General features: G+C 50.2%; 1 protein-coding gene across 2 annotated transcripts in view; it reads right to left on the bottom strand.

Moving 5' to 3' along the window:
• The window catches only part of USP36 (ubiquitin specific peptidase 36), a 164,509-nt gene extending 150,675 nt beyond the window's left edge, over positions 1 to 13,834 (bottom strand). The window contains exons 1-4 of one of the 2 annotated variants that reach the window (XM_075349682.1): positions 13,590 to 13,834; positions 10,401 to 10,651; positions 6,802 to 7,020; positions 6,141 to 6,251 (exon numbers count right to left, since the gene is read on the bottom strand). In XM_075349682.1, the coding sequence (XP_075205797.1) occupies positions 6,141 to 6,251; positions 6,802 to 7,020; positions 10,401 to 10,644 (574 nt within the window). In that variant the 5' untranslated portion in view covers positions 10,645 to 10,651; positions 13,590 to 13,834. The remainder of the gene's footprint in view (positions 1 to 6,140; positions 6,252 to 6,801; positions 7,021 to 10,400; positions 10,652 to 13,589) is intronic. The other variant, XM_075349683.1, reaches the window with a different exon arrangement.
• Positions 13,835 to 14,825: the final 991 nt, after the last annotated feature.

The raw sequence follows: 14,825 nt of genomic DNA, 5'->3' as shown, positions 1-14,825 counted from the left end.
ACCTGAAATCCCTTACTCTGGCCCGCGATAAGGACAAGAGCGCATCAGACCGGCGCAGGGGCGCCGTGCGAGAAATGTAGAGCCGGAGTGCTCTCACCAGATCTAATAAATGCAAATCCTTTTCACATTGGTGAACTGGATGCGGACCCAAAGAGGGTAAGACGATATCCTGATTGAGATGAAACGGGGATACCTTAGGGAGAAAGTCCGGGACCGGACGTAGAACCACCCTATCCTGGTGAAACACCAGGAAGGGGGCTTTGCATGACAGCGCTGCTAGCTGAGACACTCTTCTGAGTGATGTGACTGCCACTAGGAAGGCCACCCTTTGCGAAAGGCGAGATAGAGAGATCACGCATCGGCTCGAAAAGTGGCTTCTGAAGAGTCGTCAGCACCCTGTTAAGATCTGAGGGTGTTAACGGACGCTTGTAAGGTGGGACCGGAAAGCGCCGATACTTGTCCCTTGAGAGAGCCGAGAGACAAGCCCTTGTCCATTCCGGATTGAAGGAAAGAAAGAAAAGTGGGCAGGGCAAACGGCCAGGGAGTAAAACCCTGATCAGAGCACCAGGATAAGAAGATCCTCCAAGTCCTGTGATAGATCTTGGCGGACGTTGGTTTCCTGGCCTGTCTCATGGTGGCAATGACCTCTGGAGATATCCCTGATGACGCTAGGAGCCAGGACTCAATGGCCACACAGTCAGGTTTAGAGCCGCAGAATTCCAAAGGAAATATGGCCCTTGAGGCAGCAAGTCTGGTCGGTCTGGGAGTGTCCACGGTTGACCCACCGTGAGGTGCCACAGATCCGGGTACCACGATCACCTCGGCCAGTCTGGAGCGACTAGGATGGCGCGGCGACAGTCTGACCTGATCTTGCGTAACACTCTGGGCAGTAGTGCCAGAGGAGGAAAAACATAAGGCAGTCGAAACTGCGACCAGTCGTGAACTAGCGCGTCTGCCGCCAGAGCTCTGTGATCCTTGGACCGAGCCATGAATGCCGGGACTTTGTTGTTGTGCCGAGACGCCATTAGATCGACGTCCGGCGTTCCCCAGTGGCAACAGATCTCTAGAAACACGTCCGGGTGAAGAGACCATTCCCCTGCGTCCATGCCCTGGCGACTGAGATAATCTGCTTCCCAGTTTTCTACGCCCGGGATGTGAACTGCGGAGATGGTGGAGTCTGTGGCTTCCGCCCACAGCCGAATCCGCCGAACTGCTCGGAAGGCTTGACGACTGCGCGTGTGCCGCCCTGGTGGTTGATGTACGCAACCGCCGTGGCGTTGTCCGACTGAATTCGGATCTGCCTGCCCTCCAGCCACCGCTGGAACACCTTTAGGGTTAGATCCACTGCCCTTATCTCCAGAACATTGAACCGAGGGGAGGACTCTGTCGGAGTCCAGGTTCCCTGAGCCGAGTGGTGGAGGAAGACCGCTCCCCACCCTGACAGACTCGCGTCCGTCGTGACCACAGCCTCAGCTGGGGGCCGGAAGGATTTTTCCTTCGCCCAGGAAGTGGAAAGAAGACACCACTGAAGAGAGGTTTTGCTGCAAGGGAAAGAGAGACGTTCTTGTCTAGGGACGTCGACCTCCTGTCCCATTTGCGGTGTCCGATAGAATCGGACGGAGACGAAACTGCGCAAGGGAACTGCCTCCCTTGCTGCCACCATCATCCTTAGAAAGTGCATTAGGCGCCTCAAGGGGTGACTGGGCCCGAAGGAGAGATTGCACCCCTGTCTGTACTGAACGCTGACTATGCAGCGGAAGCTTCACTATCGCTGAGAGAGTATGAAACTCCATCCCGAGGCAAGTCAGTGATTGGGTCGGTGTCAGTTTTGACCTTGGAAATTTGATGATCCACCCGAACCCCTGGAGAGTCTCCAGAGCAATGGTCAGGTTGTGTTGACATGCCACCCAGGAGGGTGTCTTGACTAGAAGATCGTCTAGGTAAGTGATCACCGAGTGGCCCTGAGAGTGTAGGACCGCCACCACTGCTGCCATGACCTTGGTGAAGACCCGTGGGGCTGTCGCCAGGCCGAATGGCAGTGCCACGAACTGAAGTGTTCGTCGCTGATGGCGAAACGCAGAAAGCGTTGAAGCTCGGGTGCGATCGGCACATGGAGATAAGCATCCTTGATGTCAATTGATGCTAGGAAGTCTCCTTGTGACATCGAGGCTTCAGAGTGTTCACCGCCTGAAAAAGTGCATCGGCTCGCTCGGGGGGCGGAGATGTTTTGAAGAAACGAGTCGGAGGACGAGAGCAGAGCTCTATCCTGTAACCGTGAGACAGAATGTCTCTCACCTATCGGTCTTGGACATGTGGCCACCAGGCGTCGCAAAAGCGGGAGAGCCTGCCACCGACCGAGGACGCGGTCTTGGTGAGGCCGAAGTCATGAGGAAGCCGCCTTGTGACTTAGACCGCCATGCAGAAGAGTTCCTCTAGCCCTCCTCTGACCTGTTGGACGTGGAGGAACGGAACTTTGCTGAGGACCGAAATGACCGAAACCTTTGGACTGGGGCAAGGACGAGACCTTTCCCTTGGACTGTCTAGGAACTTCATCCAATTGCTCGCCAAACAAACGGTCGCCAGAAAATGGCAAACCGGTTAAGAACTTCTTGGAAGCAGAGCCTGCCTTCCATTCACGTAGCCACATGGCCCTGCAGACTGCCACCGAATTGGTGGATGCTACCGCTGTACGGCTCGCAGAGTCCAGGAACGGCGTTCATGGCGTAGAACGAAAAAACCTACGCCTGAGAAGTGAAGGACACAACCTGCGGGGCAGAGGTATGTGCAACCGCAATAATCTCAGCCAGAGAAGCTGAGATAGCTTGGAGTGCCCTCACGGCTGCGAAGGCTGGAGCAAAAGATGCGACTATGGCTTCATAGATGGATTTCATCATAAGCTTTATTTGCCTGTCAGTGGCATTCATGAGAGATGGCATCTGCCACTAATACTACGGATCTAGCCGCCAGCCTAGAGACTGGAGAATCCACCCTGTGACACTGAGCCCAACCCTTAACAACGTCAGGGGGGAAAAGGGTAACGCGTGTCAATAAGGCGCTTAGTAAGCGCTTGTCCGTAAAGTTCTGTGCTTCTGGATGGCCCCTCTGGAGTTAGAGTGATCGAAACACGCACTCCTGATGAAGTCGGGGAAGGTTCCCAGCGGGCCCGCTTAGCCTATCAGAGGCCGCGGTACGTGACGGAGTTCTCACCGTGGGATCTGGGTGTTACCCCAGGAGCCCCTTGTTGTACCGACCCAGAGGGACCCGGGAGCGATGAACTCACAGCTCCCTGGCCCTGTGTTATCGGTCTGGACTGCAAGGCTTCCAGTATCTTAGCAGACCCTCTGTCCATAGACTGAGTCCTGGAATGTGAAAGCTACTCAGAGATTTGCTGATTCCAACATGCAAACTCTGTCCCTGTCATCTGTGCAGTGGAAACCGGCGGTACCACCTGGCCGAGGGTCCCACCAGTGCCGGAGGCTCCGGCTGAGTGAGTGCCCTCGGGGCCAAGCATTGTACGCAATGAGGGTATGTGGACCCTGCCTGTAATATAGCCGCACAAGAGGTACAGGTTGTAAAATAAGCCAGTGCCTTGGCACCCTTACTCTTTAAGAGCAGACAACAGCATGTCGTCCGCAGAGTAATCAGTGAGGGTATACAGCCAAAAGCAAATAATGCTGCCGAACAGTGAGATCATATACCATATAAATAAACATATATATATACACTGCGGCACCAAGGGGGGTCAGCACCTGAAAACTGGTGCCCCACAGTGCTCAGTGAGGGGGAAGGAGGATACCAACGTATGCTCCAGCCCTCCCTGCCGACGTCCAGTCGGCCGTCCCGTCGTTACCCCTGACTGGCAGGCCCGAGAACGGGTATATGGTACTAGGCCGCAAGAGCCGGGGACTAAATTTAAAAACGCGGCCGGCAAACATGGCGCGGTCGGCGCGGTAGTCCCAGTCTCACAAACCACTCAGCAACCGCTGCGGCATTTGTAACACAGATGCTGCATGCACCGTCCCTCAGGGGACACAGAGTACCTTATGATGCAGGGCTCTGTCCCTGATGATGTCCAGTCTCCTGTCCGTCAGAATCCCCCAGGGGCTGCGGATGGAGCCCGGTCCCAGTGCATGGCGACCGGTTAGGATCCCCCTCTCCCAGAGCAGTGGAGCAGATTCTGAGATCCTCCACCGGCAGAATTATAACAATGGCTGCCGGCGTTCCGAGGGGAGGAGAGAGCCGTGGGCGGAACCGCAAAAGTGCGGGAACCTGGTGGCCCATAGTGATCAGTGAGGGGGGCGGAGGACAGCGAAGTGTGCTCCAGCCCTCACTGTCGGCATCATACCGACCGTCCCGCCTTTCTCCCTGACTGGCAGGCTCAGGGGCGGGAGTTTAACCCACTAGGCCGCAAAAGCCGGGGACTAAAGTAAAAAACCGCGGCCGACAAACAGGCACGGTCGGCGCGGTAGTCCCAGACAAAAAATCCACACCGCAGTCGCAGCTGCGTCTGAGGCCAAGGTGCTTCATGCACCGTCCCAACGGGGACACAGAGTACCTGTAGATGCAGGGCCATGTCCCTGACGATACTCCGTCTCCTGTCCGGCAGATTCCCCCAGGGGCTGCGGAGGGAGCCCGGTCCCAGTGGCTGGATGACCGGTTAGGATCCCACTTCCCCAGAGCCCCTAAGGGATGGGGAAGGAAAACGGCATGTGGCTCCTGCCTGTGTACCCGCAATGGGTACCTCAACCTTAACAGCACCGCCGACTCAGTGGGGTGAGAAGGGAGCATGCCGGGGGCCCTGTTAGGGGCCCTCTTTTCTTCCATCCGATATAATCAGCAGCTGCTGCTGACTAAAATGTGGAGCATTGTGTGCATGTGTGCCTCCTTCAACACAAAGCATAAAACTGATGAGCCCGTGATGCACGGGAGGGTGTATAGCAGAGGGGAGGGGTTACACTTTTTAAAGTGTAATACTTTGTGTGGCCTCCGGAGGCAGAAGCTATACACCCAATTGTCTGGGTCTCCCAATGGAGCGACAAAGAAAGGAAAGCTTCTGTCTCATGTATCTATTGCTTAGTGATGAATCTGAGTAAAACTGGCTTGGAAGCAACCACAATTCTTCAATGTAAAAAGTAAAGAAAAATAAAACAAAAACACAACAGAAGGGAAATAAGCTACAAACACTTGGATGACGCACACAAAAAAAAAAAAAAGGAAAAAAGTGATTTTTTTCTCAAAAGAGAACCCAATTTTCTCAGATGGGAACATGCGGATGTGTAAATCTAGGCTCATTACTAGTGGTGCAGAAGTTGTCCCATTGCCATATTCCCCTCACTGAATATATAATCACTGAGGGTCCAGCAGCTGGACAATCTATGAAAAATTATTTTTTAGGGAACATGGGACATAAAATCATATTTACAAGACACATATTAGGAGTGAAATGCTGTACACATCATAGACGGCATAAAAAAAAAACCACAAACAGGCTCCTTCAGTACAGAAGACTATGGAAGATGCACATATTGCAAGAGACCTGCTAGTCTAGTCATCACAGCGTTAAAGGGGTTGTCCTGTCTGAAACAAGTCTGTAATCACTACTGTGACCGCAGACTTGTGAGTCCTTATCGCACGCACAGTGCGCTGCGAGGATTCTCCGGTGTCAGAGCAGGGAATGGCGGTCACGTGACCGCAAGTATGTGAAATGCATTCTCCTGGACAGGATCCGACGACACTGGCTCCGGCCTTGCACAATGCAGGTATATTGCTCTTGTACAGAACCAATTGAGTAAAATTCTAGCCAGGATTATGCATTTCGTATACTTGCAGTCACATGTCCACCATTCCCGACGCTGTCACCACAGAATCCTCGCAGAGCACTGTGCATGCGATGAAAGGATTCACTAGTCTGCAGTCACAATAGTGACTGCAGACTTGTCGTTTCAGACTGGACAGCCCTATAAAGGCAATATTAGCTAAACAAATCATTGTTGCCCAAGAAGGATATCAGAACATCTATGACAAATCATATTTGAAGATAAAAGCATCTGAGAGCATCCTAGTTTCATAGTGTAACAACAAATCTATAATAATAAACCCATTAATTGCTGCATAAAAAGTAAAATCTCGCATGTTCTTACTTTTTAGTTCCCGAATAAAAGAAACAGGTTTGATAGAGTTTCCACTGTTGGCAAAGGCTTGTATCAGATGGTTCTGCATAATGCACAGCATACAGAATCCACCCTGCTGACCTGAAAACAAGGTACAAAGGTATTGTAATCACTGCGCTCTGTGAAGAAAGGCCTTCATTATATGGAGGTAACCATTTAAAACAGAAACATCACTTAAACTAAAGGGTGCTTTACACACTGCAACATCGCTAGCGATCTCGTTATTCTAGATCGCAAGTGCAATCTTTTGAGGTCGCACATAGGTCTTTTTACACATGTGCGATCTCGAAAGATCGCACTTGCGATCTAGAATTTCACATCCCTAACGGGATCGCTAGCGATGTCGCAGAGTGTAAAGTACCCTTAAGTCACAGTTTAATTGAACAGCTAGATTAGGATTTAAGCTGAACATATTTAAAATAGGGTTTCTTTATCTCATCAAGAATTGCTAGGAAATGGCATCACTTTGTGACCAATGGTCTGGGGGACTTCTGTAGTGAAGGCCTAAATTAGAAGGAATGCAGTCTGACTTCCTAGTGATAGGTCATCAATTCATGAGAGGGGAAAATCTCTTTAAAATAGTGATCAAAAAAAAAAAAAAGTGCTGCAAATAGAATCTGCATATACTTACAGTTGCGGCTATGCTCCTTAGACAGAAGGTAGTTAGCTAGAGGAGGGGTGTATGTCAGACACTGGACAGTAGAATTTAAAAAGCAAGTGTTCCCCAGGTTTTGAAGGCCAGCTCCAACCCTGGAGATTCGCTCCCATTTCATGGTTAACTTCTCGACTGGAAAGAGAACCTTTTGAGGATGTGGAATTCCATCTGAGCTACTAGACGCATGGTCACTACCTGAAACAAAAAATAAATACAAATTAGAAACATAAGGGGTATCTGTCAGCAGGTTTTTGCTACTTCATCTGAGAGCAGCATGATGAAGGCAAACACTCAAACTAACCATATTTAACTTAGATTACAGGGTGCAGCCTTGAGTTTAGCTGAGAGCTGTCCCTGTCCACACCAAGCTCTCAATAGAGATTGTACATTGGCACTGAGGTATCAATCACAAGGAGGGGAAGGGGCGTGCTGGACAACAAGGCATATGACTTTGTAGTCCTGTAATGCTAATCACAGGGTAATAAACCCTTAATAGCTGGCACATAGATAAGAGAAACACAGTGGATTTTTTTTTAACCCTTGCAGCATGCTATTCTTTGCTTACATTGCAAAATCCTGTTGACAGATTCCCTTTAAAACTTCTTGTGTTTCAAAAACCAAATGGTCCATCATACATTACCTTCCTTACATTTATCAATACACAGGACTTAAAGGATTTTTCCAGTTTTAGAAAATCCCATTCCCCTAGCTGCAGTTTAACAAAAAAAAAATACACAAAACGGTGCTTTTACTTAAAGGGAACCTGTCATCAGAAATTTCGCCTAAAACCTAACAGATTCCCCCTCTGCAGCTCCTGGGCTGCATTCTATAAAGGTCCCTTTTATGATTGTGCCCACTTTCTGACCGAAAAAAAGTGTTTATAAAGTTGTACCTTTTTGGCTTCGGATTCTGTAAATCCGTCACGGGGGCGGGCTGCCTGATGGCCGTTATTCTGCCCCCTGGTTCTGTATGCCGCCCCCATCGCTGATTTCAATACTTCTGGACGCCGCCCACTGCTCCAGCCATCCCCGCGCATGCCCAGTGCTCATCTCTCGGGGATGAGCACTGTGCCCAGCGTCACCGCTGGTGACGTGCACGCAGGGTTAAGATTATGGGCGGTGCTGTGATGTTTATTCCTAAGCAACCGCCCATAATCGCAGGGCCGCGCTTTTCCCCTCGGCCTGCTTCGGCCAGCAGCGCGCTTGCGCAGAACGAAGCAGGCCGAGGGGAAAAGCGCGGCCCCGCGATTATGGGCGGTTGCTTAGGAATAAACATCACAGCACCGCCCATAATCTTAACCCTGCGTGCACGTCACCAGCGGTGACGCTGGGCACAGTGCTCATCCCCGAGAGATGAGCACTGGGCATGCGCGGGGATGGCTGGAGCAGTGGGCGGCGTCCAGAAGTATTGAAATCAGCGATGGGGGCGGCATACAGAACCAGGGGGCAGAATAACGGCCATCAGGCAGCCCGCCCCCGTGACGGATTTACAGAATCAGAAGCCAAAAAGGTACAACTTTATAAACACTTTTTTTCGGTCAGAAAGTGGGCACAATCATAACAGGGACCTTTATAGAATGCAGCCCAGGAGCTGCAGAGGGGGAATCTGTTAGGTTTTAGGCGAAATTTCTGATGACAGGTTCCCTTTAACCTCCTCAAGTCCAGTACTCTGTGTCTGCAGTGCTCACATCACATCAACAGCGCTGCAGCCAAGTAAAGTTAGTAATTTGTGATATTTAGTCAGAAAGAGCCTGTGAGCTCACCAATGGGCTGCAGCGTTATCTATGTGATGCGAGCGCAGCACACGATGAAGACAAGAAACCGCGTTGGACACTCAATACTTAGGACTGGAGTTTTCTGAAAATGGAAAACTCCTTTAAACCAACAATGATATAAGATTATATAGAACATTTCTAATTTTTAATGATTGTGCCTTTAAGTTTGCATGGTTCCCTCCTTTCCCCTTGACCACTGCAGAATCTTCCTTTACACATAGCAATTATAATCATCGTTGAGAGGGCAGAATGAGAAATAGGCTCTCAAATACTACAGACTCTTAGGCTATGTGCGCACTTACCGGATTTTGCCACGGATTTTTTGCGGTTTTGCTGCATGTTTCGCTGCAGAAAATGTTCATAACATCTCTGCAGTGAATCACCAGCAAAACCTATGGGCAAAAAAAATCCTGTGCGCACTAGGCGGAATTTGACAGCTGCATGTTTTGCTGCGGGATTCCCGCAACAAAAACAATTGCATGTCAATTCTTTTCCGCACATCGCTACGGGATTTCACTACATTGACTCCAATGTTAATCGTGAAATCCCGCAGGGAATAACGCAGGAAGCAAATTCTGTGCGGTTCACTGCGTTTTCCTGCGTTACTCCCTGCGGTATTTCGCGGTTTACCTCCAGTAATGTACATCGCCTGTCTGCGGTTTTGCAGGGAAGTGATGTCATTACAGGAAGAGGAAGCCGTGCAGAGAGTAAACACACACACACACACACACACACACACACACACATCACAGACATAGAACACAGACACATAGAAAGAAAACGGAAATATAGAAAGAAAAAAAAACACGTGGGCTCCGCTGTATATTTACCTTCCAGCCGAGGTAAGCACACAGCGGCGGCCCGGTATTCTCAGGCTGGGGAGAGAGAGGGGCAGGGTTAATGTCCCCCGCCTCACTCCCACCTCCCGCAGCCGAGAATATCAGCCGCAGCTGCCCCGGGACTGTCGCATGCATTATGCGGCAGCACCGGCGTGTCCCCGGCTCTTCCTGCCGCCGTGTAGCAGTGGCAGGCAAGGTAATACAAGGGGTTAATGGTGGTGGATCACCACCATTAACTCCAGGCTTGATCATGGCAGCGTCTATGTGACAGCTGACATGATCAACCCGTAAGTAAAGTGAAAAAAAACACAGAAAAATCCTTTATTTTAAATAAAACAAACAAGCCTCGTTCACCATTTTATTAACCCCTCCCGCACCAAAGCTCCGGCGTAATCCAGAGGTCCTGCGCTGCTTACATCCAGCCGCGACTGTCACAGACACAGCGCTGAATGAATGCAGCAGACAGCAGAGGTAATTACCGGTCAGTTCCCACGGCCGGTAATGTGAACTCACTGCCGACCGTGGGAAATGTAGCGATCTGTCCTCTATCTATCCCTCTGTCTATCTATCCCTCTATCTATTCTTCTGTCTATCTATCTACTATCTCAGAATTAAATGACTGTTTTTTTTTCTTCAATGTGCTTTATTGCATTGAATGCAATAAAGCACATCCCAACCCGCACGCGGCAAAACCGCGGCAATACCGTGAACAATACTGCGGTGAAACCGCAGCAAATTGCATGCGGTTTTCGGGTGTGGTTTGCCGCGGTTTTTTACCGCGGGTGCGGTAATCTATGAGAGCATGCGGAATTTTCTCAAGAAAATTCCATTTCCCAGTGCGAACATAGCCTTAAGTTCTATATTACTTTTAGGTGTTATTACAATTATGGTGATACCAGATATAAATATATTACATGCTAAAGCAGTTTGAAGGACAAAAAATAAAGTTTACAGTTACATACTTTGCTTCAGGCCTCCTTCCAAGCCCCTCTGAGATGTGGTGGGCTGTAGGCTGGGGCTCAGTATGATATATTTGCTCTTCAGTGTCTCCAGCTGGTAGTAGAAACTTTTACTTGCAGGCTCAAAATCGATTTTTTGCAACAGTATCTTCTTAGCAGAGGAGGTGAGCAGCTTCCCCAGGTCTACATCATCAGAGTACTTCCTACCTGGCTTCAGGGCATCTTTTAGTTTCTCCACAATCGGCATGTTTGCTCTAGAGTAGAAGAAGAATAGATATGACTAGACAGACATTCCACATCTGACAACACTAATGCCTTATCCTTACGGGTGTATATAGGATACATAGAACAAAGATGCTATGGTGCCTATAAACAGCTTTAGACTCGCACTGTACCTTCAATTATAGGCCAGGGCTACACACAACTGCACCAGGTTGGAAGCCACGCTATACACTCCTATAAACTGCAGCAATTACTCAAATTGTGGTCTGATACATAAGACTTTCCTGATTCAAAGTAGGGGGGGGGGTAAACTATGGGAAGCAGCTAAACATGGCATATTGAAGCAGTGGTCTTTATTCAAGCTTTGCTGTTGGTACACCATTGCAGCACGTTGTGACTCGGATCCATGACAAGGAACTAAACACGGTGTTCAGCCACTGAGTAAATGCACACTGCATCACCATGTGTATGGAGTATGGTTGCGGGTTTAATCCTCGCCGCAACATTTTCATCACTTTGCGGTTTATGGGGTTACGTTCCCACGATCAGTTGAGTTTTGACGCTGCAGAATTTCCGCACCATAGGTTACTTAGGTTAAAGATTGTTACTGTTTTTGCTATTAAAATGGCTTGTCCGGGACTTTTATATTGATGGTCTAGCCTTAGTAAAGGGCATCAGATTTTTTTTTTTTTTGAGGATGGGGGGGGTAGATGCTCAGCTGTTGCTGGCAGCGGCCAGATGTGATCAGTTGCGAAGTAGAACAGCACAGCTCTTTCAATTGTATAGTGATCATACCAGCGGGGTACTGCACTGCTGCCCAAATCTAAAAGAATAGGGTGGATCTGCAGTACCCCACAGTGGCCACATACAGTTGACAGAGCAGTTCTCTTCTGTCCACAACTGACCAGATCTGGCTGCCACCGGGAACAGCTGAGCACCTGAACTGGAAGTGCCAAATGGCAACTACATAAGTAGTTAAAGGGGGAAAACCAAAAGAGCTCTGCATGAGATCACCTAAACCTCATGGATTTACACAGCATCAGAGAAATTAGTGCGTCACTCAATGCCGCACATGTGCCCCTGGAGTATGGCGCTGCCTCACCAGCCTGACCTCCGGAATACAAGGCCTTTACTTCAACTGTGCGGCAATCACTGGGTATGTAGTGTGCTGTCCACTGCATTGAGGCGTATTACGCTTTAAACATCGTGGATTTGTTTCTGTTGACCAGATGTTACAGTAAATGGGTAATCTTTTAAAATTAATAGCCCATCCTTCAGATATTAGACCCCTGCTGATCAGGTGTTTTAAAAAAATCAAAGAGGTCCGGATTAAGCTGGGGCTACAGAAAGTGCAGGCAAACACCGCAGCATAAAGAAGGGGAGTGGGGGTCCAATGTGACCCTCAAGTCCTGAAAAATTAGACTATTTGCAGGTCACAACGTGACCCCATATATCTGCACTATACTGCGATGTAGCAGCCAGACAGTAAGTTTGGGTCGCACATTATAAACACTGCATAGGTCACAACTTTAAAGGGAACCCGTCAGCAGAAATTTCGCAATAAACCTAAAAGATTCCCCTTCTGCAGCTCCTGGGCTGCATTCTAGAAAGGTTCCTGTTGCTATTGTGCCCCCTTTGAGAACAAAATAAATAGTTTATAAAGCCTTACTTTTTGTATGCAAATATTTTTTTATGGTCACGGGGGCGGGCTCTCTTTCGTCCGTTATTCTCCCTCCTGCCGCTTTACGCCGTCCCCCATCGCTCATTTCCATACTGAGGATGCCGCCCAGTGCTCCCGAGGTCTCGCGCATGCGCCGTGCCACTCTCGCGGTACTGTGCACAGTGTGACCGCTGGTGACGTGATTGTGCAGGCGTGAGATTATGGGCGGCGCTGTGATTGTCATCAGCAAGTACCCGCCCATAATCTCGTGCCCATGCTTTCCCCTCTGCCTCCACCGTTCTGCGTAAGCGCTGGCCAGATGAACCCACGTCACCTCTTACCCATCTTTCCCTGGAGCAGGAAATAGATGGGAGGAGCGGAGCACACCACCGATCAACAGGGTTCATCTGGCCAGCGCTTGCGCAGAATGGTGGAGGCAGAGGAAAGCGTGGGCACGAGATTATGGGCGGGCACTTGCTGATGACAATCACAGCCCATAATCTCACGCCTGCGCAACACGTCACCAGTGGTCACACTGCACAGTACCAAGAGAGTGGCACAGTGCATGCGCGAGACCTCGGGAGCATTGGGCGGCGTCCTCAGTATGGAAATGAGCGATGGGGGACGGCGTAAAGCGGCAGGAGGGAGAATAACAGACGCAAGACAGCCCGCCCCCGTGTCCAGAAAAAAAGATTTGCATACAAAAAAGGTAAGACTTTATAAAGTATTTATTTAGGTCTCAAAGGGGGCACAATAACAACAGGAACCTTTCCAGAATGCAGCCCAGGAGCTGCAGAGGGGGGAATCTTTTAGGTTTATTGCAAAATTTCTGCTGACAGGTTCCCTTTCATACCAGCACCATGGCCTCTACCAGGGGCACACAGATCTTTGGTGAAGCCACACACGGGCCCAGGAGGTAAGGGGGACACTTCTACCTGCAAAGCAGGTGGCATTGGGCAATATGATGAGTTATTGGGCTGCAAATGGCCCAGATACTGTTCTTCCACAGGAGCCTCTTCTAATAACTATTAAGGGCCCACAGTCAGTCTCCATGACGTATACACACGTGCTGGGTATTCCCTATGCCGTGCACACACACCACCATACGCCTCAGAGCAGTGGACAGCATGCTACATACACACTAATGGCCGCACACTTGCGGTAAAGGCCCTTTAGCGCGGAGGTCAGGCTGGTGAGGCAGCGCCATACTCCAGGGGCACACCACCCTGACGATACGTACACCCTCTGTACCAGGAGGGAGCACTGCAGCTGGACAGAGGTGACACTCCACACGGACATGCAGCACCCACCTGGGCCAGGCTCTGCTCTCCACTCTAGTACTTCCTGTCCCGCCCCCGGGGTGATGGCTACCTCATGGCACTGGGGAGTTATGCTGTAAATACAGTATCGCTAAACATACCGTCTGGGGAATGGCACTGCTTCGGACTGCGCTCACACCAGCCTCGGGGTAAAACGCTGATATCACGGCCGAGCTGCCGCCATGATGGTGGAGTCCGGCGGTATAACAATGGCTATGGCAGACCGTGCAGGGAGCGCTACTGTAGACTGGAGTATGACTGTGAGCCGCAACCTCTGTCGTCTGCAGCGTGCGGCTGCTGGGGCCTCCTATAGGAGGAGCCTGCGGAATCCGCCATTTTGTGGGTTGTTTGTACAGCCAATAGTAGCGGGGCTGCTGTGCTGTACTGTGTGACTGTGACGGAACCGAGCTGCTGACGTCAGTTATTGCTGGGGATGGCTGTGCTGCAGTCTGGTGGGGGTAGTGGGGCATGGTGGCGGTCCACCTAAACATGGCGCTACCTCTGAGGTAGTCACCTCATGTATGACGTCTGCGAAAACATATGCTTTATTCCGCAGGCAAAAGATAAAGTACATTAAGGCCCTGTGCGCACTTACCGGATTTTGCCGCGGATTTTCCGCGGATTTGCTGCATGTTTCGCTGCAGAAAATGTGCATAACATCTCTGCAGTGAATCACCAGCAAATCCTATGGAGAAAAAAAATCCTGGGCGGAATTTGACAGCTGCATGTTTTGCTGCGGGAATCCCGCAGCAAAAACAAGTGCATGTCACTTCTTTTCCGCACATCGCTGCGGGATTTCACTCCATTGACTCAATGTTAATCATGAAATCCCGCAGGGAATAACGCAGGCAGCAAATTCTGTGCGGTTCACTGCGTTTTCCTGCGTTATTCCCTGCGGTATTTCGCGGTTTACCTCCGGTAATGTACATCACTTGCTTGCGGTTTTGCAGGGAAGTGATGTCATTACAGGAAGAGGAAGCGGAGCAGAGAGTAAACACACACACAGCACAGACACACACAGACATCACAGACATAGAACACATAGACACAGACACATAGAACACATAGAAAGAAAACGGAAATATAGGAAAAAAAGAACGTGGGCTCCGCTGCATATTTACCATCCAGCCGAGGTAAGCACACAGCGGCGGCCCGGTATCCTCAGGCTGGGGAGGGAGAGGGGCAAGGGTTAATGTCCCCCGCCTCACTCCCCCTCCGGCAGCCGAG

This window comes from Anomaloglossus baeobatrachus, chromosome 5, assembly GCF_048569485.1.
Source record: "Anomaloglossus baeobatrachus isolate aAnoBae1 chromosome 5, aAnoBae1.hap1, whole genome shotgun sequence".
Taxonomy (NCBI): Eukaryota; Metazoa; Chordata; class Amphibia; order Anura; family Aromobatidae; genus Anomaloglossus; species Anomaloglossus baeobatrachus.
This window is presented reverse-complemented; position numbering and strand designations above follow the sequence as displayed.